General features: G+C 33.8%; 1 protein-coding gene across 12 annotated transcripts in view; it reads left to right on the forward strand.

Annotated features, from left to right (window-relative positions):
* TANC2 (tetratricopeptide repeat, ankyrin repeat and coiled-coil containing 2) overlaps positions 1-25,845 on the forward strand; it is a 370,065-nt gene that overhangs the window by 172,094 nt on the left and 172,126 nt on the right. For 8 of the 12 annotated variants that reach the window (XM_012747318.3, XM_012747321.3, XM_012747322.3 and 5 more), the window contains one exon: positions 14,942-15,052. The exons of the other annotated variants lie outside the window; for them this stretch is intronic. In XM_012747318.3, the coding sequence (XP_012602772.2) occupies positions 14,942-15,052 (111 nt within the window). The remainder of the gene's footprint in view (positions 1-14,941; positions 15,053-25,845) is intronic. 12 annotated transcript variants of the gene reach the window in all.

Below are 25,845 nucleotides of genomic sequence, written 5' to 3' on the forward strand. Positions count from 1 at the left end.
TTTTCTTAGGCCTTAATCTCTAAATGGATAAAGGACATGAACAGATCATTTATAACTCTAAAAAATATATAAATAAATATAAGCCAGTTAATTCATTCAACAAATAATAGTACTTGCTCTGTGCCTGGTGCTATTATAAGCATTACTAAGGATACAGCAGTATATAAAACAGACAAAGGATCTGTCTTTTGTCAGCCACATTCTGAATAATAAACATATGGAAAATGCAAATTAAAACACCATAGAAGGCTTCTTCCTACTATGATGAAGTAACCAGTACTGGTCTTGCCCTTACCCTGGAAACAACTGTTTTCAGACACTGGACAGTTTGACAGCATGGTAATATGATCCCTGAGAGAAAGAGTGAGAGTTGGGGGGGCCAGGAACTAGATTAACCCTGGCTTTCTACCGGCAGGTATTTTGACTATGAAGACCTCTCTGTCTTGCTGAACTGAGGAAACAGATATCAGATATTGAGGATGCCAAGGCAATTGGAAATTATGGAGTACTGAATAGGGAGTTAAGCAGAGACTACAAAATTCTGCATAGGGGTCCTTTTGAGTCTTTACTGAATTGCAGAGATATGTAGTGAGACCCCACAAGCCTAGAGAACAAATAATTCCAGAATAAATACCAGTAAGTGATAACCTAACAGTTCTTAGAGTCCCCACAGGACTAGGAGATATTTTTCATTTTGACCAACTAGATCTTGTTATAAACCTAGAGCATTCAGTAGAGATCCAAGAAAGGACACACCTTACTAGTCAGTCTTACTAGCCTTAGAGTTAAAAGTTATTCTTGACCTGCTTAAACAAAACTTAAAAACAAGGCTCAAACAGATCAGACTTGATCCATGAGTGACATATCTACCTTGGAGCATCAGAAACAAGCTACTTAGCCATTGTGTTAAAACTCAGGAATAAAGAGGATGTTGACATTTTTGTTAATGCAACCTTCAAATATCCCTCCATGCGGAAGAACCAACACACAGACAGAATGTTTATGTTTATCTGTTTCCCTTTTAACTGAGTGTATTTTTTTTTTTTTTTTTTTTTTTTGAGACAGAGTCTCGGTTTGTTGTCCAGGCTAGAGTGAGTGCCGTGGCATCAGCCTAGCTCACAGCAACCTCAATCTCCTGGGCTCGAGCGATCCTTCTGCCTCAGCCTCCCGAGTAGCTGGGACTACAGGCATACGCCACCATGCCCGGCTAATTTTTTTTTTTTTTATATATATCAGTTGGCCAATTAATTTCTTTCTATTTATAGTAGAGACGGTGTCTCGCTCTTGCTCAGGCTGGTTTTGAACTCCTGACCTTGAGCAATCCGCCCGCCTCGGCCTCCCAAGAGCTAGGATTACAGGCGTGAGCCACCGCGCCCGGCCTTTTGTTGGATTTTTTAATAGAAAATAATCCAGTCATTAAAGCTAGAAATTAAATGATTATAGTCTGATTATAATGAAGATAGTTTATACGATCGGTTTGTTTCATAAAAGTCTCCCTAATTCTTTCAATGAGATGATGCTTTGTTTTATCCATGTGTGCTTTTTAAAACTTATTTGTAATGCCAGTTTTTGCCCTGATTTTCTACTGTGTAATATTTATTTAGCAAATTACTGTTAATATTAACCAGCCAACATATGCTAGATACTATTCTAGGCACTGTAACATAAAGCGTTATGTTTGAATGAAAATAAAAGGCTGGATATATATAAATTATGGCTGATCTTAAGTTCTGACGATATATGCTCAGCCCATTTAAAAGAAACAGGACCAAATTTAATATAGGATCTGCTGCTTTATTTATTAGCTCTGCATCTCAACTTTATCAATTTCCAAGGTATTATATAGAGTATGGCAAAGAATAGTATGTTTTCATCAAAACCTATTCCCCTTTCTTCATGGGCACACAGATAAACTGCATATTCTAGCCTCCCTTGTAGTTAAGTGTGTCATGTGACTGAATTTGACTGAAATATGAGTGGAAATAATTCCAGACAGGAATTTTAGAAATTCCTGTAGAATTCCTATAGAAATTTCACATGTAGACAATCCAGCAAAGAACTCTGAGTCTGTAAGATAATGGTAGAACTACATTACAGAAAGAAGCAGCATCTTGGGACTCAGGCTGGGCACAGTGGCTCATGCCTACAAAATAATTAGCCAGGCACGCCTAGATACTTGGGAGGCTGAGGCAGGAAGATGACTTGAGCCCAGGAGTCCAAGGCCAAAGTGAGCTTTGATCACACCACTACACTCCAGCTTGGGTGACAGAGTGAGACGCTATCTCTTAAAAAAAAAAAATACAGCTTCCTACTGAACACCTGTTTTTGTTGAGTGAAAAATGTATTCTATTGTATTAAGTCACAGAGCTTATAATGTTTTAGCTCTTGGCCTACACTGATTAATTCAAGGAGAAAACATGATTGTACTTTAATTGTGGTGATATGTCTATAGGAAAGGACTATAATTTTTATAAATACATAGGCTAACAATGAGCTTGAGAGACTTCAGTATTTCTCAAACAGTTCATTAAGATGAAAACAATTCTAGCTCTTGTGCTATCTAAGGAGATGGAAGGAAGCATACAGGACTACTTCAGTCTGTGTACTTGCATATTCTGTCCCTATTTCCTTGTCTCTATTCTTCCTTACATCTCCTCAAATGAAATACTTCTCTTCTCCATCTTATCTGTCTTTCCTTTTCTCTTTCTTCATGGTCAGAGGCACATTTCTCAAAGGTTTTTCTTTCTGTGCCAGGTTTGACCATGGTGAAACCCTTCAGATATTTTGAAGTGTGGTACCACAGTTTGGAATTTGTGAGTGTGAGAATCCACTAATCACTCTAAAGCTTTCAAGAACAACCTCATGATTTACTCTCAATTTAACAAAGTAACTATAGCGTTTCTATATTGGCATATACCACATTTGTCTAAGTTAGGATGCTGCATTGTAACACAGTATGTGGGTCCTTTAGAGATTATGTGCTGTATGTAAAACATGTAGATTCAGTCGTTGATTCCTCTTTCTTCACTTTTGACCTCTGACTATGCCATCAGTGGAATTGAAGGCTATTAAAAGTATGGAGAACTGGATTGCCCCTCCTGAAAAGATGGCAAAAAAATTTTAAGAGGAGACTGCTCTGATTACATAATCAAATGACTAAATTGCTGAAATGATTGTAAGTCCATTCATGAAGTCTTTTTTTAAACTTATTAATTTATTTTATCTGTTTATACCTGTTATCTCCAGATTCTCTTATTATATAACCCAGTATTTTAGTCATGACTCTAATAGATCTTGATATCTAAAAATATTTTATCAGTTCTGTCCTTCATAGTAGATACCAACTTAAATGCAGTTGCCTAAATGTTTTACTCACAACTTAACATATAATGGGTGGAAAATAGAGAGTTAGATCAAGAATTGCCCCATACAGTTTGGTACAGTGTACTGTTTCTCAGTGTCATTCATTTGGTATAGTATCTTTGCCATATTTGCTTATGGCCATACTTTTTTTAACCTAATATTTTATTGAAATTTTATGCTTTTGTTTAAATAATTTTATTTTAAAAGAAACTTTGTTATTAGTCAAAGTAGAAAATCAGTATCATGTGCCATAACTAGGAAGACTAACTAGAACATTAATTCTAGCTAGATAATGTAAACGTTTAAGTGGCTCGGAAGCTAAGTTCTTCTCCCTCTTTGTTAAAAAGGAATAGTCACTGATATTAGCACCTCATTAAAATTTTCTTCTTGACATATTCAGAAAGATTGACAGATAACTGAAAAGAGAATAACTTTGTAGTTATTTTGTTCATGAGAATAGGCTATGCTGCATAACCTTAAAAATCTCAGTGGATTCATACAACAAATATCTATTTCTAGTTCACCCGGCAAATCTGGGCAACTCTCCAGGGCAGCTGTCCTTTATGTGATAATGCAGTAGTCCAGGCTGCTTAATCTTTTAGCTCCACCATCTTAATATGAGTCTTTGTCGTGATTTTTCTGCCATCGGAAGAGACAGACTGTAGAATCATGCTACATCACTCGTGCTTTCATTTCGTTGGCCAGAACTGGTCACATAGTCCTTTTAAACTGCACAACAGCTGGTGATTGTAGTCATTCCTAGAAAGAAATGGGAACAGGATATTGGTAGGCACTAGTAATGTCTATCACACTATGTAATTCATATTACAATGGCTATTAACTGCCATTTTTATGGATCATTTAAAATAATCTCTTATGTCCTAAAATCAGTCCCATACCTTGAGGAACAATATTGTGTATGAAACAGTACAATATTTGAAATAAAAATACTTGAATATGAATCTGTAATCTACCACTTAATTACTGTGATCTTGGACAAAAAATGTTGTGATTCTGATGTCCCATCTGTAAAAAAGGTTAATTTGTTCTTCGCAAAAAAATGAAGGTCGAAGGAAGAATTATAAAGGTTTTTTTCATAGAATTAAATTCTGGTTTTATTGTTTTCCTCTATTTTTATTTGCTATTGATTCCTACTTTAATCTTTATCATTTCATTTTTCTACTTGAGATTGAGTTTGCTCTAGCTGTAAGCATATTTTTCTTTAGTTACATTTCAGAGCTTAGGTAAAAATGTCAATGAAAGTGTAAAATAAAAATATACAAATGTCAGTTGTTGTTTTATTGTTGCATAGCTTTTTAAAAAGTGAGGTAGTTGTTTTTAGATCTGTGTGCATAGCAATAGAATGGGATTCTAGCAAGAAATTTTATGTCACTAACTAAAAAAATAGTCTATGTATAGGTCCCAAACAGAATTATTACTTCCCGCTGGTCTTTCTAAAACAAAGTTTAGGAATATTTTCTCTACCATTGAAATGCTCATTTTAAAATAGATTTTTTTTCTTACATTCATTCTACTGGGAGTACTAAATAAGAGCAGAGGAAAATTAAAATCTTTTGTATAAAGATCTATAAGAAAACTATCATCAATAGATGCAATATTGGAAAATGTTTAGTTTTTAAATTTTTTTATTTGATAAAATGATAGTAACTAATTTTTAAAATAAGGAAAAGTGTGATATTTATTTTAATTGATTAAATAAGAATAAATTATTAAGTCAAATACCACTCCAGATTTCTTATACATAATTGATATAAAATCTAGCCACGTGTACCTGAAGTAGCTTGTTTTTCTAGGTCACTTGTTCCTCTCCCAACTTCTTCCTTAATTTTCTGATAGTTTGCAAAGATGTGCTGTTATTTCTTCTCAAGGTATTTGAGGGCTGAGCGCATAGGCTCACACCTGTAATCTTAGCACCGTGGGAGGCCCAGGTGGACGGATCATTTGAGCTCAGGAGTTCAAGACCAGCCTGAGCAAGAGCGAAACCCCATCTCTACTAAAAATAGAAAGAAATTATTTGGCCAGCTAAAAAATATATAGAAAAAATTAACCGGGCATGGTGGCACATGCCTGTAGTCCCAGCTACTCAGGAGGCTGAGGCAGAAGGATTGCTTGAGCCCAGGAGTTTGAGGTTGCTGTGAGCTAGGCTGATGCCACAGCACTCTAGCCGGGGCAATAGAGCGACTCTTTCTCAAAAAAAAAAAAAAAAAAAAAAAAAAAGGTATTTGATAGAATGCACCAGTGGTGCCAACTGGGACTGGGCTTTTTAATGGGAAGATATTTAATTACTAATTCAGTTTCTTTACTTGTTTTAAATCTTTCCAATTTTTTCCACTTCTTAATGAATGAGTTTTGATCAATTGCGTCTTTCTAGAAATTTGTCCATTTCATTTAATTTGTTGGCATAAAGCTGTTCATAATATTTCCTTATAATCTTTTTCATTTCTGTAGAGTCAAGAATGATGTCCCTCTTTCATTCCTAATTTTGGTAATTGATGTCTTCACTGTTTTTTGGGTTTTTTTGTTAGTCCAGATTATGGTTTTCAATTTCATTCTTTTCAAAGAATTAAATTCTGGTTTCATCAATTTCCTCTATCATTTTATTTATTTGTGATTTTATTGATTTCTACTTTAATCTTTAGCATTTCATTTTTCTGCATGATTTGGGATTTAGTTGGCTCCAACTGTAAACATATTTTTCTTCAATTACTTTTTAATTGTTGTAACCATAAACTCCTCATGAAACTTTAAAATAAGATAAATTAGTGAGATTATCAATTCTCTCAAAACTAGCTTCTTAAAGTCATCTTGTAATTTTGATTTTTAATAGAAAATTAACATTAATTAAACTCTGCTCAGTTGGGGAGCATCGGAGTACATTTTTCTCTTTTTTTAAGCCTTATAGCCCCTGTTTTAATACCTTTTTCATGGCATTTAGCTTTTTCCCCTTTGTATCATAGCTGTTCTTGTTCTGTCTTATCCCCATCATTAAGTTTCTTTAGGCTAGGGACGGTCAATTATGTTTGAATTCCTTTGAAGCACCTAGTACTATGTTTTGCACATGGTAGCAATTCAACTATGTCTAGTGCTACACTCTGCACATAGTAGGAAGACAATAACATTTATTGAATTGAATGGAAGGACTCTCATACATTTTGTGGAATTTGGTGATATGTAGATTTTGAACAAAATAATTATCATTTATATGTGAAAATTGCATTTAGTACTAAATTTACATTTTTAGTTAATCTGAATTTTCATATTAATGAGGTATCCTAATTCTGCAGAGGATTATGATAAACCTTAAAATGTATCCTGATGCCTCTCTTTTTGTTTATTACATGCTAGCATCTCTAGTAGAGGGGGGCCTTTGTTATGTCTAATTTTTCTAAGACTTGAATAAGGATATAACTTTAAGATGGAAATAAAATATCAAAATAATTTCATTTATATCTATAGATCTGAGGAATAAATTAAATTCATAATTATGTTAGCATTCTCAGCAATATGTAGCTATATATAAAATTTTCAATTTATACCTCACAGCCATACAAGAAAGTACTAGAGACAGAAAAGTATTTAGCCCTGATATCGCAACCTCTTTATATTGGTCAGTAGACAACTTTATGCATGTATTTGTGGTAACCTATTTTTTTGAAATTGTTACTTGCAAATAAACATGTTAATGCACTGTCTAAAATTCCATTAGTTTTTGCTGTTTTTTGTAGCAGTTTGCTGTGTCACTGTTAGTGTATAGTTACTCCATCCTTTATTGAATTGTTTATGGATTTTAAATTATAATATTAATGGCATTTCAGTTATTTGGCTTTTGTTACTTTAGGATTTTTGTTTTGTCTTTTTCCATTGTTAGGAAGTTAGTATTAATACAGAAGTCTTTAGGCGATACATACTTTCTTTAAAAGGAATTATTTTTTATATTCATATTGCTAAATTTTCAACAGACTCAAACTCAGAATATTTGCTCTACACTTGGATGGCTTCTGTATTCTTTATGTTATATTCAAGTGAGCCCCTCTTTTCATTGGCACCATATGATAAGTCAATGCTGACTAATGTTCAGTATTTTTTTTAATGGATATAAATGCTGTTCATCTTGGAAATGGTAAAACTATGTAATGTTGCTTTTTTGCTCAGATAAAATGAATTGCTTTCTCCTTTAAAAACTGTTCACTATGGGCCGGGCGCGGTGGCTCACGCCTGTAATCCTAGCACTTTGGGAGGCCGAGGCGGGCGGATCGCTCAAGGTCAGGAGTTCGAAACCAGCCTGAGCGAGACCCCGTCTCTACCAAAAATAGAAAGAAATTAATTGACCAACTAAAAATATATATACAAAAAATTAGCCGGGCATGATGGCGCATGCCTGTAGTCCCAGCTACTCGGGAGGCTGAGGCAGCAGGATCGCTTGAGCCCAGGAGTTTGAGGTTGCTGTGAGCTAGGCTGACGCCACGGCACTCACTCTAGCCTGGGCAACAAAGTGAGACTCTGTCTCAAAAAAAAAAAAAAAAAAAAAAAAAAAAAAAAAAAACTGTTCACTATGATCAGTGGAGATAGGAAGGGGTTCATATGAGAGCCCATAGTGGATGACTAGTGGCCACACACTCAGTGATATTTCTATTGGTAAACAAAGTCATCTTTACTTTGCCACACTGCATACATTTTATATTTCATTTCTATTTGTATATGTCTCAAAGAAATCATATCTGTAATAGTCTGTTCTCAAGAATATATATGCATATTGTATCTCTAGCTACAATAATATATATTCACATTTAAGATAAACGTGTTCTAATTATTTGATACTTTAGCATAAATTAGATGTAAAACAACTTACAACAATTTTTATTTGAAGTTTGGAATCAAGAGTGGAGAGACTAAAGAGGATAACACTATTGGAGAAGATAGAGGGAGAGGAGAAGTTTATAAAATATATACTTAATTTCTTAAATAGAAGAAATGAGAACTGGAAAGATATTTTGCAGCCATATATTAATTTTATAATTGGTTTCAGAGAAATGTTTTAATTGCATTATGATGAATCAGGAACTCTATTTCCACAGACTAGCCTTTGTTTGATAAAGATTATTATGTCAAATTTTGATTTCTTTTTCTGCATTATATTTTGGGTTTTTTTATTGTTTTTTTCTTTTCTTCTTCAGATAGTTACTTTCTCCCTACAAAAAACAGGAATGTGAATTATCATTCTTTCTCTTCACTGTTTTTCACTTCTGTCTGGCCTATGCCAGATTGTCAGATTTTATTGGCTTTTCTTTCTCTCTCACTGTTTTTTTCTTTATTGTTTTTGATCCTCCTGTTTTGCAGGAAGTGCATAACTAAATGGGAAAAGCTCCTTGGCATTTCCCTTTTCTTCAAAATGTTGCTTATGTCACCATGTAAGCACAAGCATAAGAAATAGTTAGTCAGCACATAGGATAAATTGGAAGTGTGCTATTCCCATGTTATTTCCAGATTTTAAACCTAACAGAGATTGGGGATTAAGAAAGAGAAAATAAAGAATGACATCGGTTTTTCTCCTTCTACTCTTCTTTCCCATCCCCATCCAGAAAATTTATGGTACCCAAAAGTTGATTTGGTAGTAAATGTTTAAGAACTACTATGTTATGAATATTATAAGATTTTGCATATGAAAGCCCTGTTAAAACTTTTTAAAATATAGTTTTCTAGTTCCAGATAAATTTTTCACTGTTTCTTTCTAATTCCTTTACAACTCTATAGTTCAGATCTTTTCTTCTCCCTATGTTGCTTCAAAGAGTTTTATAATTTTAGCTCTTATATTTAGGTCTTTGATCTATTTTGAGTTTATTTTTTAGATGATGTAAGATAGGTCCAGCTTCATTCTTTTGCATGAGAATATCCAGTTTTCTCAAAAACCATTTCTTGAAAAGGCTGTCTTTCCCCCTATTAAATGTACTGGTACTGTTGTTGAAAATTATTGATGATAGAGTGTATTACTCTATTTTCTATTTTCTGTTCCATTGGTATCTATGTATTTATGCCAGTACTACACTGTTTTGATTATTATGGATTTGTAGTAAGTTTTGCAATCAGGAAGTATGAAAACTCTTAATTTTAATTTTATTATTTTTCAAGATTGTTTTGACTACTCAGGGTCCCTTGAGATTATATATGAATTTTAGGATGGGTGTTTCTATTCCTGCAAAAAAGGTCATAGGGATTTTCATAGGGATTGCATTGAATCTATAGGTTGCTTTGGATAGTATGCCATCTTAACATTATTAAGTCTTTCACTCTGTGAACAAGGGATGCCATTCTGTTTATTTGTGCTGTCTATGGTTTCTTTCAGCAATGTTTTATAGTTTTCAGTGTACAGATCTTTTTCTTCCTTACTTAAGTTTATTTCTAAGTATATTATTCTTTTTGTTGCTATTTTAAATTGAATTATTTCCTTAGTTTTTTTCTCAGGTTGTTTATTGTTAGTGGATAGAAACCTAACTGGTTTTTGTGAATTGATTTTGTATCCTGCAACTTTGCTGAATTCGTTTATTAGTTCTAGCAGGTTTTTGTGGAATCTTTAGGGTTTTCTTTTTTTTCTTCTTCTTTTTTTTTTTTTTTTTTTTTTTTTTTTTGAGAGTGAGTCTTACTCTCTTGCCCAGGCTAGAGTGCCGTGGCGTCAGTCTACCTCACGGCAACCTCAAACTCCTGGGCTCAAGCAGTCATTCTGCCTCAGCCTCCTGAGTAGCTGGGACTACAGGCATTGGCCTTCATACCCAGCTAATTTTTTCTATATATATTTTTTAGTTGGCCAATTAATTTATATTTTTTAGTAGAAATGGGGTCTCACTCTTACTCAGGCTGGTTTCGAACTCCTGAACTTGAGCGATCCGCCCACATTGGCCTCCCAGAGTGCTCGGATTACAGGCATGAGCTAGCGCGCCTGGGCATCTTTAGGGTTTTCTACAAGTAAGATTATGTCATCTATAAGCAGATAATTTTGCTTCTTCCTTTCTAATTTATATGTGTTCCATTTCTTTTTCTTGCCTAAGGTAAAATATTTTTATCCTATCATACTTAACAATTAGATTATCTTTGTTATCTTTAGGTTAACCTTACTAAATATATTTTTTATCTCAAATCCAACTTTGTAAAAGTACTTTCTTGGTTGTTGTTCTGCTTATCTTTATATTCATCCTTCCTTTCTCATTTTCCTAATCTTTTTTTTTATTTGGTCTATCTCTATTATCTGAGTCTTATACCAGTTTCCTCCTAAAAATTCCCTTCTGCTATGAAACCTTTATTAAAGACAAACGTCTCAATAGTTATTTAAAATTCTTCTTTTAATGCCTTTGTATGTGTTTGAACTAGGTGTGCTTCAACATCATCTACAACAATTCCAGTTTACAGAATACCCACCACAGGTGCATTTTCTCTTTCAGCATTGACATTCCTGTGTGATACTAAGATGGCTCTTATCCCCCCTCAACCACCCTCTCCCAAGTGATCATGCAAGAATTATTAGGTATAAATAATATTAGTCTTTCTTCAAAATAGGCCTCAAATGATTAATACTTTATAATTTAGGACTCTTTTTTAAAAAATATAACACAAGAGTTAAATTTCTCAAAGAATGACCAAAAATAAATCCTAACTTTTACCACACATGATAATACCCTTAGATATGAGGCTTGATTTATATTTTATTATATCTTTTTTCTTAAGAAAGTCCTCTTAAGAATCAACTATACCTGTGGTATTTGCAGACTCTCTAATTCAATGTTCACATTAGTGTGCATCAGTATCACCTGCAAAACTCACTGAACACAGATTACTGGGCCCCCATCCTCCATAGTTTCTGATTTATCTGATCTGGGTGGGGCCTGATTATATGCATTTCTAACAAATTCCCAGGTGACAGATACTATACCAGTGATCCAGGCACCACATTTTGAGAATCAGTGGTCTAAACAATACTGTGTAATTTTAATTCTGTACCTACATATTTGTCATTGTCTAACCTAGACCATTTAGGTTTGGGTATTCTGCTATTTTCTAAGGCATAACATTTTTTTCAACATTACTCCCCTCTCAATTAAAAAAAAAATAGATGATTTCACTGTTCTTTTTATCCCGCTATGATATCTTAGACATCTTTGTTTTACTACTCCTTAACACACACACAGCTCAGACTTCCAAATCATGCTGAATCTGTGATGGTAATGACGGCAATAGCAATAACAGCATTTATAGAGCATTTATCCTGTGTTAGGCACTATTCTGAGAAGTTTATTTGAATTAATGTAATCCTCATAAATCTTTCATGATGTAAGTACTGTTATTAACCCAAGATAACTGATGAGAGGAAACTTAGGCGTAGAGAGGTTCTTACATCTAAGAAAAAGTAGAAGACATGGAAATCTAACCTAAACTTTCTAGTTTTAGAGCCCAGACCTATAATTCCTACTCCTCACCACTATGCTACCATGTTATACCACCTCTACATATTATGTCTGAAACCACTTGTGTGCTTTGTTTTCTATAGCTCTCACTGCTCCATGTCTTAATAAACTTATAGATGAGCTATATCCAAACACTGGGCTTGAATATTAGCACTTTACATGCTTGGGATTAGTTAAAGCTTCATAACAATACTATGATTTTGTGAGAAAATTGAGGCTTAGTAAGTCTAAATAACTTACCCAAGTTACTACTTCTAAGTGCTAGAATCAAGACTTAGATCTTTCTATCATTGTGCCCATCCTCTAAGCCAGTGTGCATCCTTCCTGTCAACAGCCAATTTCCCAAACTCAAGTTGCTTACAACATAAGAATCATGTTCCTAGTGCCTAGTGTTGGTTCAGATCATTTCTTGGAGCAGTAGTTTCTTGTTATCTTTTATATTATAATAAAATACTTGGTTTTGGTTTTAGATTCTTTCCACGCATCTCATCTCAACCACTTTTTTTTTACTATCAGGTAAAGCCTTTTGATGTAGAATTCTCTTACCCACCTGAATCATCTTATGTACCATTTTTCCACAACAAAGCATATTAAAATTCTAGGCTTCCAGGCAAAGTATTGTGCCCCATCTTCCAACTTGCCCTTTTATGTTCTCCACCAATCAGTATTATAACTATTGTACAGCCTGCCATATCTGCAATTGTACCTCCTGTGTTTGGCTTACAGTAGTCAGTAGTGTTACAAATGACATTACTTTTCTACAACTTAGATGAGGGAGAATACCATTATCATCTACCTTATAAAATAATTTAACTTCATTATTAAACATACATAGTACCCCACGGATGAAGGTAGAGGTGAAGGTAGGTAGAAGAAAGAATTAAATGTGCACTATGATCTATGTAGATAACCTCAGTTGAAATTTCCTGAGAAGGGAAATAAAGATGTCTGTATGGCATTGAGCTTCAAAGATCTAAAATAACTCTCTTTGCTGGAAAATTACATATTTTAGTAAGAGATTTTTTTTCTCTGTGCCAGGATCTGTTCAACTTCTGATTAACACTTTATAGTCCATACTATCTTCATAGTCTTCAGCTATTTCTTTTTTTCTCTATGATCTCTAGGACTTTGATCTTTCCCCTTGACTACATCTCATAATTCTTGTACACTCCTCATACCTCCCTCAAGTCCTCCTATCATCCTTCAATTTCTTTCTCACATCCTTACCCTAAGTTGATGGTCTGTCTCCTAGCCCTAAATTTGTTACAAAAATTATTAAGATTTTTAGATATATAAAGTCTCTTGAGCAGACACCAGTGCTGTCTTTGTCAGAACTCAGCAGGTAAAATAGTTACTCTGATGCCATGACAATACTTTAATAAAATTCTAGTAAAGGACTTAAGAGCTTTAAGGATTAAATTACTGTATAATCATTTCTTCTGTACTAAGCAATATTGAATAAGTAAAGTTTCATTATTTTTGAATTGGTTGGTGAAATTATAATGATAGAGATTCTAATATTGGCTGCATATATGCATATTAGTATCCTACATATATGCATATTCTAATATTGTCTATTAGTACCCTGCATATATGCATTTAAATTACTTGAGATCTTTATTTGTGTAGTGATTTCAAAAAACAGGCTCAGATATAACACTCTCAGCAGAGGTGAGAGTTTTGCTATTGCAAAGCTTGCTTTTGACAGAGAACCTTATCCTTAGCACTCTTAGCATTAGACCTTTGTTGCCATGGAGACACTAACAAGCTGTATTTTTTTTAACATGCACTTAAAGTATACATACATATCCTAAGGTTTTAAATGTTACTTAATCGTAGGTTTTGAGTATTGGCACATTTCAAAAAAAATGTTCTATATTCTTTTAATACTTTACCATTTTTATCCTCCAAAGAAAATAAAAAATTATGGCCATTGTAATGACAAAGTTTTATATTACTTTTTACAGGGTCTTTTAGAATAACTTTTAGAATCTCCTATGGTTCAGTACCAGATGAGGATTTTGAAGAACATGCAGAAACTTTAGAAAAAAGTATTATGATCTTAAACACTCACATGTCTTGGCCATCTATAGTTATGACACTAATATGTAATATATACAAATCAATTTCAGATTCAACTGATAAATTTTGTGCCAGTGCTATGCTAAGCACTTTCACCCTATTATAGTTTATTTAATAGAACTCAGAAAACACCAAAGCAATCTTCATAATTTTAACTTTTAAAATGTTTAATTATTTGAATGTATTTCAATAGTGTTCCTGGATTTTCCAAAATAAAAATCATTAAATAAAATGTATACATGTTTTCAGTAAGTAAAACTTTCAATTCATAAATTATACTTTATTCTTTATAAGAATGAATGGATTCCGTGGCATAAAATATTGCTATTCCATAGATCTCATGATTAAATTGGTAACTAAATCACATTACTTTAGCATGGAGTGTCCTACTGGCATGGCCTAGTTAATATTTTAGTCCACCAGCAGTTTTGACTTCTTATGTTAATGGCTGAGCAGTAAGGTGATTGATTTCCTTGTTAAGCTATGTAGATTAGGCCTGATAGTTTATATTTAATCCCACTTATAGTATTCACAACTGAATATTAGAGTAGTTATTTCTGGTTAAAGAAAACCTTTTGATGATAACTATTATAAACAAAACTTAAAATGTAGTCCTGTTCGTTCCTTAGTTAATTAATATCTGTATTTAATGGCAAAGGAAGCCAAGATAAAAAGAGCTGTTTGCCTTATAAAGAAAGAGAAAATAGCTAAAGGTAATAGACGACCACGATTTGTGCTCATAGTTTTGAATATTAGATTTTAGCTTTTACAGTTTTCAGTGACTTTTTAACAAGACCCATCTCCTCTATGAAGAATGCAGCTAGTTTTTTTTCTGGCACAAAAAATAGGGTAACCTGATCTGAGTCTGACAGAGTGTGTCGTTCATTTAAGTGCTTCCATCTGTTGCCTGCTGTTCCCCTTACTCATGACCCCTCTATGTTTCTCTCTTTCCCTTTCCCCTTCTCTTTTCCTCTGTATCTTTCCTTTTTCTCTCTCCTCCCCCACCCCCACCTTTTTGTCCTTAGCCCCTCTGAGGAAGGCAAAGTTTGTTGAGAGCCCACGAATTCCAGAATCCGAGCTTGGCTCACCAACCCTTACTTCAGCTCAGAAGCTGGACGTGGATGCATACTGCCCTGGTAAGCATGCATGCAAAGTGTCTGCTTTGAAAGAGGGAGGATTGGATCAGGCCCATCCAGCAGATCAGTATTTTGCATGTATATTCCTCATTTAAAAACATGTTACCTTTTTTGCAATTGATTGCATATTCTTCTTAATAGAAAATAGTTTTTACTGAACATCCTTCCTATTTTGAGTATTGATAAAACATGAAAGTATTGAAAACAATTTCAAAGATAATTTTTTAAAGAATTATTTTTAAAGAATAAAAAGTATTTTTAAAAATACTTTTGGTAAATAGTTTTCAGGGCCATCTTTGTAATTTGAGATACTTGAAAAATTTTGCTGTGGCCATTTGCAAACAGGAATGTTGAAGCCTGTAAGAATGTTCATTCAACACTAGACCTTTTGTGTATGACCTATTATGCCCAATTCATATTGGATTTCTGGATAGTTATAGAAGATACTTGTGATGTTGAAAACATTAAACTTGAATTAGAAAAGAAATATTATAGGTTTCTGAGATGTACTCCTTTTTGGACACTCACTTTTAGAAATACCTCTTCGCATGAATGGCCTGTAAACACATGTAGAAGTTCACTGAAACCCTTCCTGTGTGGGAGCCAAACGGAGACAGACTCATTATCAATGCTTAGATTCTTTCAAACTTAGATGAGTTGCCTGGCAACATTCTTTACACTCTCTCTACAGTGAGTCTATAGAGCTGTGTCAGAAATGTTCACAGCTCTAGTTGAGTATACAGACCAGAGCATTAGTAAAGGACCTTAGAAGACTTGGTTTTAGGTCTTTTGTTTATTCCTGCTCATTAAAATTGATGTTAAACCACAGTGAATGCAACCACTACATATTTACAGTACTAGGGGTCAGCAGAATAAAATGATTCCTAGTTCTAGGGAAGATATCTGTATTCTCTGATCTGAAATGTCAGGATAATATATCCCTGAAGCCACATAAGACATGTTAAAACAAAAAACAAAACAATGAGAGAAAACTTGGGCCAAACCTACTAAAATGAGAGACATTTGACTTTATGAATCAGTTTTGAATATTGAAACACCTTGGGGATATTGATTCTAAGAGTTGAACCCTGAGCTTCACTGTTCTGGATGACTGTTCTTTCTAAATCAATCACAGTTATGTTTTAGGAATCAACTTTTCTCTTTACAAAAGAAACAAAATAGCTCTTTATTTTTTTTTTTTTTTAAAGGTACATTTCAGAAGTGAAGCAAAATAGCTCTTTAAATGGTACTGTAGCACATGGTTAGAAGAATCTTTTTCATATTTTGAGGTATTATCACACTTCTTGGTCAATGGAATATTGTGCTTAGCATTTCTTTATGCAAATTTTAGTGTTGTAAAAAAAAAGTACTAATTTTATATTCCTTCCTTGAGTTTAGAAGAAAAACTCTATCAGAGGCCTTTTCTTTTCCAGATTTGCAAGTCAGAATGACTGTCAGGAGAGCCTAATCTTTCACTTCCTGATTACCCATCTGACATCCTTAATATAATCTAGCTATTGCTGTTGTCATGAAGCAAAGTAGCTACTGTTTGTTCATAGGAAAGCCAGTGCTCAATCACTATGAAAATTTTTATTCGTGTGATTATTTATGTATATTTTCTATAAGCATGGATTCCTTACTGAGTTAGAACCAAACTAAACCTCAGTTAAGATTTCTAGAAAGCCAGAGAGAAACTAAAACATGATGCCAAATGCTAATTGCCATTCTTTCTTTTCTAATCTGAAACGGATTTAAAGCATAGAAACTTCATAGTGGTTTTTACTCTTTTATAATAAAGGTATTAGACTCTCTGAAAATAAGTTTCTACTGAGGTAAGAGGAGTAACTTTAAGGTTGAAGTTGTCTCTACATAGTACCAAAAATTAACAATAAACGAATGAATGAGTTTACACATAAAACAAATATCAATCCATGATTTTAAAATTTCTTTTACCTAGGATATACTAACAGAACAGTGATCATATTTTATTGTACCATCAGTGTTCTGGTATCTTCATGTCCACTTGCTTTATTCATTCAAATTTAAGAAACTATATCTCACAGAGGCAACAATCATAAACAGAAGGTTAGAGCAGTGTTTCTAAAATTTTAACATACTTCAGAATGAGCTGGAAGATTTGTCCAAATGCAGATTGCTGAGTCCACCCCTAGAATTTCTGATTCAGTAGGTATGGGGTGGGGTGAAAATCTGTATCTCCCAGGTGATGCTAAAGTTGCTCTTTGACATTCCACACTTTGAAAACCAATTGCTACAAGGCTTCTGCAGGATACTTTCAGTGGTACCATGAACAATGCCGAAAGACTGTGGGATTTAGTCTACTGTTGACTTCTGAGGAGTAATTGGCAATGTTGTTTCAGTGTTATATAAACTTAAACCTTTGGCACCTATGTTTTAGGTTGGAAGAATAAAGCTTTTTGTTTCTGAGAAATGGACATAAGTATTTTTCTTTGTGTGTTTGTTCCTGGCATCTGTGTGCCCATGCCTAACTTTCTGTGTTGTCTTACATATATATAAAAGAAAATTATGGATCAAACCAAACCAAGTCCTTTGCAGACTAAACAGTCTGCAAAGTCTAGGGAAAGCTACTCTGGGATATAGCTATTGATCCAGAATATTTATCTAATAAATTTAGTGATTCAACATAGCATTAGATTCTAGAATATCTGATTAAAGTTTTACTATTCTTCAAATCAAATTTGCTGTATGCAGAAAGGTGGGAAAAATACAGGTTAACAGTATGTTGTTGTAGTTGCAACTACAGATGTGGAGATGATTGATGATGTTAACTGAAATACCAGAGTAATGGGATGTTCATGGAATTGTTTGATAATTGTCTCACAGTGGGAAAGCTAAGACCTAGAGAATTTAAGTGATTTGTCTGGGGTCACAAGCAGGATTTATTGTTGAACTCTTGAAATGCGCACAATATAGTCCAAAAATACATTGTCCTATAATCCTATTATTGTGTAAATTCCATAAGCATCCCTTATTACTCTTAGATTTAAAAGCAGAAAATTCAGTTTTTAAGTATGAGATAAGGCTGTATTCCATTTTTGTGACAAATGGTAACCAGCTATCAGAGATTTTAGTAAAACAATTTCTAAAATAATAATAGATTCATCCTACATTCTATAACTTTTCTGCCTACAGTATTACAGTATTCTGCCTACAGTATTATTAGCTGTGTGATTTTTGGCAATTCACTTTCCATTTCTACCTCTGTTTTCTCATCTATAAAAATGGGGATACTAACCTTAAACAAGATTAATACATATAAAGTATTTAGCGGAATGCTTGGCTTACTATAAATGCTCATGTTAGCTGATTTTATTATTTTATAGTATAATTATAAAGATCTAAGCACAGGATCTTAAAGTGTCTTCTAAATAATCAGAACAAACATATTTAAAAGTTTAGGGTCATTTTTAGTTAAATGTGCCTTATTGTATTTCAGTTCCAATTTTTACTAATCTTGTAACTGAAGTTTGTCATGTAACTTTTTTGTGTCTCAGTCTCCTGTCACAGCAACATTATGTATACCATAACATTATTTCTGTAATTCAACACATTACATGTTTATATAGATACATGAATATACATTCATAGGAAAAAATGTCTAGAAGAATCCACAAAATAGTAACATTGATTGCCTAAGGAAGGAGAGATTTGGGATTGTTGGGAAGTTAGAGTAGGATTGGTGAAAATAATGCTAATGTTAGCAGAGGTAATAGCTGATTGGTGGGATTACAGGTAGTATTAATTTTCTTTCTTAGGCAGCACATGTTAGTGAATAAGAGCCTATGTCCTGGTGTTAGAGCTGGGTTTATGACTCTTTCATATACTAGCTGTGTGAATATGATAAAAATAGAAATATCTTTAAAAAAACAAAAAAAGACCTATCTCGTAGCATTGTTACTAAGATTAAGTGAAATAATGTATATGCCACATGCTTAGCACATGCAAAATAAACAAGATATAAATTTCAAAATATTAAAGGGTACAAATAATTTTGGTTACATGAATTGCTTTTATAATGCTTGAGTCATGGTTATAAGAGTGCCTGTCACCCAGGTGTTGCTCATTGTACCCATTAAGTAGGTTTTCACCTGTCCCCTCCTCCCCCTCCCCCCTGGTTGATTTCTGTTGAGTTTTACTTCCCTCTATGAACATGTGTGCTCATCAGCTAGTTCCAATTTAGTAGTGAGTACATATGGTATTTGTTTTTCCATTCTTGAGATACTTCGCTTAGGAGAATGGTCTCCAGTTCCATCCAAATTGCTGCAAAAAGCATTAATTCATCCTTTTTATGGCTAAGTAGTACTCCATAGTATAGATATACCACATTTTGTTAATCCACTCAGGAATCGATGGGCCCTTCCACATCTTTGCAATTGTGAATTGTGCTGCTATAAACATTCAACTGCAGGTGTCTTTTTGGTAAAGTGACTTCTTTTCCTATGGGTAAATACCCAGTAGTGGCATTGCTGGATCACATGGTAGATCTACTTTTAGGTCTTTGAGGAATCTCCATACTATTTACCATAGAGGTTGTACTAATTTGCAATCCCATGAGCAATGTATAAGCATTCCTTTCTCTCTGCATCCACACCAGTATCTGTTGGTTTTGGACTTTTTAATAAATGCTATTCTGACTGGAGTAAATTGAACAATAAGAGATATTAACATCCTTCCTGTTATTATTGTTTATCATCATCATTGCACTTTTGTGCATTTTCTAAAATTTCTGTAATGAACTTCTGTTGAACATTTTCAGTAATCAGATGACACTAAATGATGGTGATACTCTTTTTATAGTTTAGTTTTTTAAGTGTTTATGTTACATATTATAATATAAAATTTCTTACATATTATAATATAAAATTTCAAGTGTAAATGTAAACTTTGACACAGATAGCAGTTCATTCTTAGCAAACTGAGGATGGAAGGGAAGATTACCCTACACAAACAATGAAAACCTACATAACAGGAAAACAACTCAAAATGTTCAAAGTGAAAAGTTTTATTCATCAAAGCATCTGTCCATTTAAATAATTTTCAGATGTGTTAAGAACTTACGCGGATAGGGAAGTATGGGAAGAAAAGCTGTTCATATTCTAGTTCTTTGGTGTGCTTATTTTCGGATCTCTCATACTTCAAATACACTGAAATTTTTTATCTCTGTATTCCAATCTCTACTTTCTATACAGACTTTCATATCCTGATTAGGCCAGCACTGTAGTTCAATTATTTACTTTTTCATTCTACTTCTATCCACTATCCATCTACTAGCTTTTTATTGTTGTTATTCTAACCATTAACAGTCTTTGTTTCATGTCAACCTTTACAACAGTATTTCTTTTTTGTTTTTTGTGGTGGGTGGGGGATATTATAGACTGCTTTGAGAACCCGTACAAACCTGAAGAAAGTACATGTGTACATGTAGAAAGTTTTTATGTATAATTTTAAGGAGCGAAAAGCTCCCTTAAAACTCATCAATTTAATTCAGGTTAAAAATTCTGCTTTACAATTACTGTGTTTACAACAAAGTGGAATATAAATACAATGTAACAAAGTGAATTAGAGAAAAAGGCTTGTGGTACTCACAGGCCAATGCAAAATTGTACAGAAGGTTGTACGTACAAATTTTGTGGCAAAACGAAGTATGCCTAGTTATTTAGGATAAAGATAACATTAGATAATGTTCTTAGGAGTTAAAAAAATGGAAGCAAGAAAATGAACAAATTTCTTTCAATTGAAATGACCATGACTATACAGGAATAGGGAAAGGATAGTTCAAGGAACTATTCATTTTATATAAAACATTTTATTTGTCTACGGTGGCTTGTACTTGTACTATAGAATGTATAATGCTCATAAGAAATACAAATGAAAAATCTTTTATACAGGCAAAATACATAATATGAACATGTACCGAATAACTATACAACTCTCTTCCCCCCTTGAGTTTTAAATACATACTAATTTTGCTACGTAATAAATCACCATAAAACTTAGTAGCTTAAAACAACATTTGTTATCTCACTGTTTCTGTAGGTCAGGAATCCAAGTGTAGCTTAGCTGGGTTCTGTGGCTCTCACGGGTTGTAATCAAAGTGACAGCTAGACTGTCAAGGCTCAACTAGGGAAGGATCTTCTTTCAAGTTTACACACAGAGTTGTTGGAAGGATTCAGCTCCTCGTGGGCTTTTGAACTGAGGGCCTCAGTTTCTCACTGGTTTTCGGCCAAAGGCCGCTTTCAGGTCCTTGTTATGTGGACCTCTCCACAGGGCAGCTCACAGCATGGCAGCTTGCTTCATCAGAGCAAGCAAGAGGCAGAGAGAATGCGAGTAAGACGCAGTGATAGTTTTTATAATGTAATTGTGGAAGTGACAGTCTGCCACTTTTTGCTGTATTTTGTTTGTTAGAAGCAAGTCACTAGGTCCTACTCACTCTCAAGGGGAGGGGATTATAGAACAGCATGAATACCGGGGAGCGGGGATCATTGCTGGGAGCCATTGAAGAACTGCTATCTCAGTTCTCTTTGTTTAAAAATAAACATAAATGTCAAGAGTCTATTGGAAGCCTAAGTACTGTCAAAAGCATTCTCAAAAATGTTTTCACTGTATTCTTTTGAAAATAATTTTTAGTGTTTTCTTATTTAAAAAATTATCTAAATTATGTAAAATATCAATTAAACTAAAAGAAGAAAATATAGATCACCTATAATCCCACTAATCAGAAAGGCATTGTGAATATTTCAGGATATAGCTTCTCAGTGTTTTTAATGTATTATGTACAGTCAGCGCTTCATATCCATGTGTTCTGCATTCATAGATGCAACCAACCACAGATCAAAAATATTCAGGAAAAAAATAATAATACAGCAATAAAAAACAATACACTGTTTACATAGCAGTTACATTGTATTAAGTATTATAAGTAATGTAGAGATGGTTTAAAATATATGAGAGGATGTGTGTAGGTTATATGTAAATACTACTCTGTTTTATATCAGGGACTAGAGCATCCACAGATTTTGGTATGGGGGGGGATTCTGAAACTAATCTCTTATGGATACCAAGGAACAGCTATATACTACATTGGTTTGCTCAAACTACCAAAACAAAATACCACAGACTGGGTGGCTTAAACAACAAATTAATTTTCATATAGTTCTGGAAGCTAGAAGTTCAAGATGGAGGTTCTGGTTGATTTGGTTTCAGGTGAAGGTAGTCTTCCTGGCTTGTAGGTGGCTGCCTTCTTGGTATGTCCTCACATGGCCTTTCCTCTGTGCATGAATATGGGGAGAGAGGGAGATTGAGAAGGAGAAGAGAAGTTTTATGTTTTATAAGGACACTAATCCTATTTAATCAGGGCCCCACACTTAAGACCTCATTTTACATTAATTACTACCTTACTCCAAATACAGTCATACTGGGAATTAGAGTTTCAACATACATATATTACAAATATAGAGGAGACACAAACATTCAGTCTATAATGTATACTTTGAAAATTAAAATAGTACTGTGTATATCATGTTTTGAAATTGACTTTAAAATATTACACTGTAGCCAGGTGCAGTGGTTCACACCTGTAATCCCAGTGCTTTGGGAGGTGAAGGCAGAAGGATTGCTTGAGCCCAGGAATTCAAGATTCTAGCCTGGGTAACAGAGTGAGACCATCTCAAAAAAAATTTTTTTATCATATTGTAAGTATTGCTATCTTAAGAACTATTCCCTTAAAACTTTTTCTTTGTATGGCATTACATTATATAGATGTAATATAATTTTTTAAACCATTATACTGTTGTTGAACATTTAGATTGTTCCAGTTTTTTCTTGTGGCTATTGTTATAAACCGTGCTTCAGTGAATGTACTAATTGCTAAATTTTTGTTCATATCTACCATTATTTCCTTGGAATAAATTCTATGAAATGAAATTGATAAAAATCCCAGATTATTCAAAATTTTAAAGCTTTTTATTTATATTACTGAATTTCCTTCTGGTATATTCCTTCCAGCAATGTATCAAAATATCTTCCTCAAAACCTTCACCAATACTGCATAATTTTGATGGCTAAAAAAGTTGCATCCCATTCTATAATTTTGTGTTTTTTTTTTTTAAGGAGATTGAAAATTTGTTATGTTTATTTGCCATATTCTTTGCCCATATTTTACTGATCTGGTCATCTTACTGACATTTAAAAGAATTCTTAATATATTGAGGATTATAATCCTTTATATGTTCCCTATTTTTCCATTTAACTTTTAATTTTGCTTTTGGTGTTTTTTGATATGTTTGTGTATAGCTCTTTGCATCTCCTTCAGAAGCCTTTTCCATCACTTCACAGCCCTCAGTGGTCATCTCCAAATGTTTTGGGTTTTTACATTCTGTCTTATACAGAAAAGCATTATGTATTTGATTTTTTCATGTGCTACTATGTCTCCTCATATAGGTGTATTATGGCTAAAAATTATGTGTAGGAGTGGTAAGGCTTGCCTGCTGTAGTTGAAGTCTCACCCTTCATTGAGCGTTCTCAAAACAAAAAATTTGTCTTTTTAACCATTGTGAAATAAAATGTATGTATCATAAATTACAAAGTGGATTCCATATACTCTGAACAGTTCTGTGGTTTCCATTTGTTGTATTCATTTTCTTCCCTCCATCTTGCTAAATCCAATGCTTCATTTTCAGTTCTCATTCTTTTTAAAAAAAATGTTTTATTTTTAATTATTATGGGTACATAATAGTTGTATCAGTTATCATTCTTATTTAACTTTACCTGCAATACTTAACATAGTTTGTTCACTCCCTGTTCCCAAAAACACTTTATTCTGTGGCCTTCAGATTATCACATTCTTGTTTTCCTCCTAATTCTCAGGTACCTTCTTCTCAGTCTACTTTGCCACTTCCTTTCTTTTCCCACTTCTAAAATTTGGAATACTCCAGAACCTGGACTTTGGATATTTTTTCTATCTATGCTCACTTTCTTGGTATTCTCATTCAGGTCCACATCTTTTAATGCCATTTATATATTGATACTCTAGTGTCATCATTAGATTTACTTAAATCTCTTATGGCCTCTGGGACCCTGTTCAAGTTTTATGTCCACTGATTAGTGGATGCCTTTTCTGTCCCTGTTGTTAAATATTTTCAGTATTCACCCAGGCTTGAGTCCTAATTTTTTTTAGATCTTTGCTAAAATGTCATATTTTTATTAAGGCTTTCCATCAACACTTGCAACCTGGAGGTCATTGACAATATTGACGAGCCATTTTGGTAGAATCATGATGGCAAAAATTTGATTCGCAGAGGGTTTAAAAGTAAATGGGAGAGAGGAATTGTGATCAATGAGTGTAAAGTGCTCTTACAGAGAATCTTGCTATCATAGGGAACAGAGCAGTAGGGAATTAGCTGTAGGAGGCTGTGAGACAAACAAGAATTTTCTAAACTAGAATAAATTTCAGTCTGGTTCTATGATGTGCTCTGGTAGAGAGGGGAAATTGATGACAGAGAAGGAGAGGGAAGAAATGCTAAAATAATGTACTTGAGTTAATGACAAATGAGTTAAAAAGTGAAGGGATTAGTTGTAGAAAGGAGCAAAGTAGCTAGGGAGAAGGCTATTTTATGGGCACAGATGCAGGAAAGCAGGTAGATCTGGTGATGTGAGCTTGTAGAAAGCCTTTTCTGGTTGTTTTTATTTTCTAAATTAAATGGAGAGTGACATAACCAGCTGAAAGTGAGGATGGGGGAAGCGATCTTGAGGAGTGAAAAGAGAGAAGGTGATATAAAATTGTGTTCCAAGAGAGTGAATGGATTAGGGAAATGTAGGATTTCTGGGCAATACTAATATACCACTTAATGTTAGTGGTCATTAATCTAAAGAGGGATTTCTTAGCATGATTGTGTCAGCCACATTTAACTATACTGGAACTCTATACTGGAGGTATAGATTAGGTAGAGAATTGGACCTTAACCAGAGTTGGAGTTTTGCCAGATTAGAATAATAAGATGAGAGAGGTTCAAGGGAGTTAAGGATGTTTGCAAAGGAGTGATGATGTTGATGAGCTCTGAAATCTAAACTGAGCGAGAGAGGACATGAGAATATGAGGGGGTGAGGGTCAGTAAACTTGTGATAAGTTCAATGAGTTATAGGTAACGAAGTGAGCGAGAAATACCAGAGGTGGTGGTCAGAGGCTTTTGAAATTAAATTTACAGACATTTTTTAGTCATTAGTAATGACAATGTTAAAGGTATAACCTTGGGAGTGGATGACTGAAAAAGGATTGTGAAACAAGATCACGAGAGGTGAGGAAGTACACAAACTCAGAGACTAGGCTATGAGAAGATCATCTGTCTGAACATTGAAAAATTATGATTAGAATAGTGGTTAAGAGTATGAGAGTATACCAATAGCTAAAGTCTTCAAAGAATGAGGAGTACAACTTCAAAGTCCAGAGAAACTACACAAGGAAAGGTAGTAACTGGTACAGTTTGATGTGAGATTTAAAGCCGGAGTGTTAGGAAAGAAAGTGGCTTAGTATATACTATTATACATATCTACTATTTACCCCTGCTGATACTTTTAAATGGTCCAATTTTTAATAGCTGCTATTATTTCATAATTCAGAACATTTATCCATTTAATCTTTCTTAAGTGCTATATAGCAGACATTGGTCTAAGCAGCAGGGATACAGTAATGAAAAAACTGAATAGAGTACTACGTTCTTAGATCTTGTAGTTTTGCACAGCTCATTTCACATGAACTA

Source organism: Microcebus murinus, chromosome 18, assembly GCF_040939455.1.
Source record: "Microcebus murinus isolate Inina chromosome 18, M.murinus_Inina_mat1.0, whole genome shotgun sequence".
NCBI classification, from domain to species: domain Eukaryota; kingdom Metazoa; phylum Chordata; class Mammalia; order Primates; family Cheirogaleidae; genus Microcebus; species Microcebus murinus.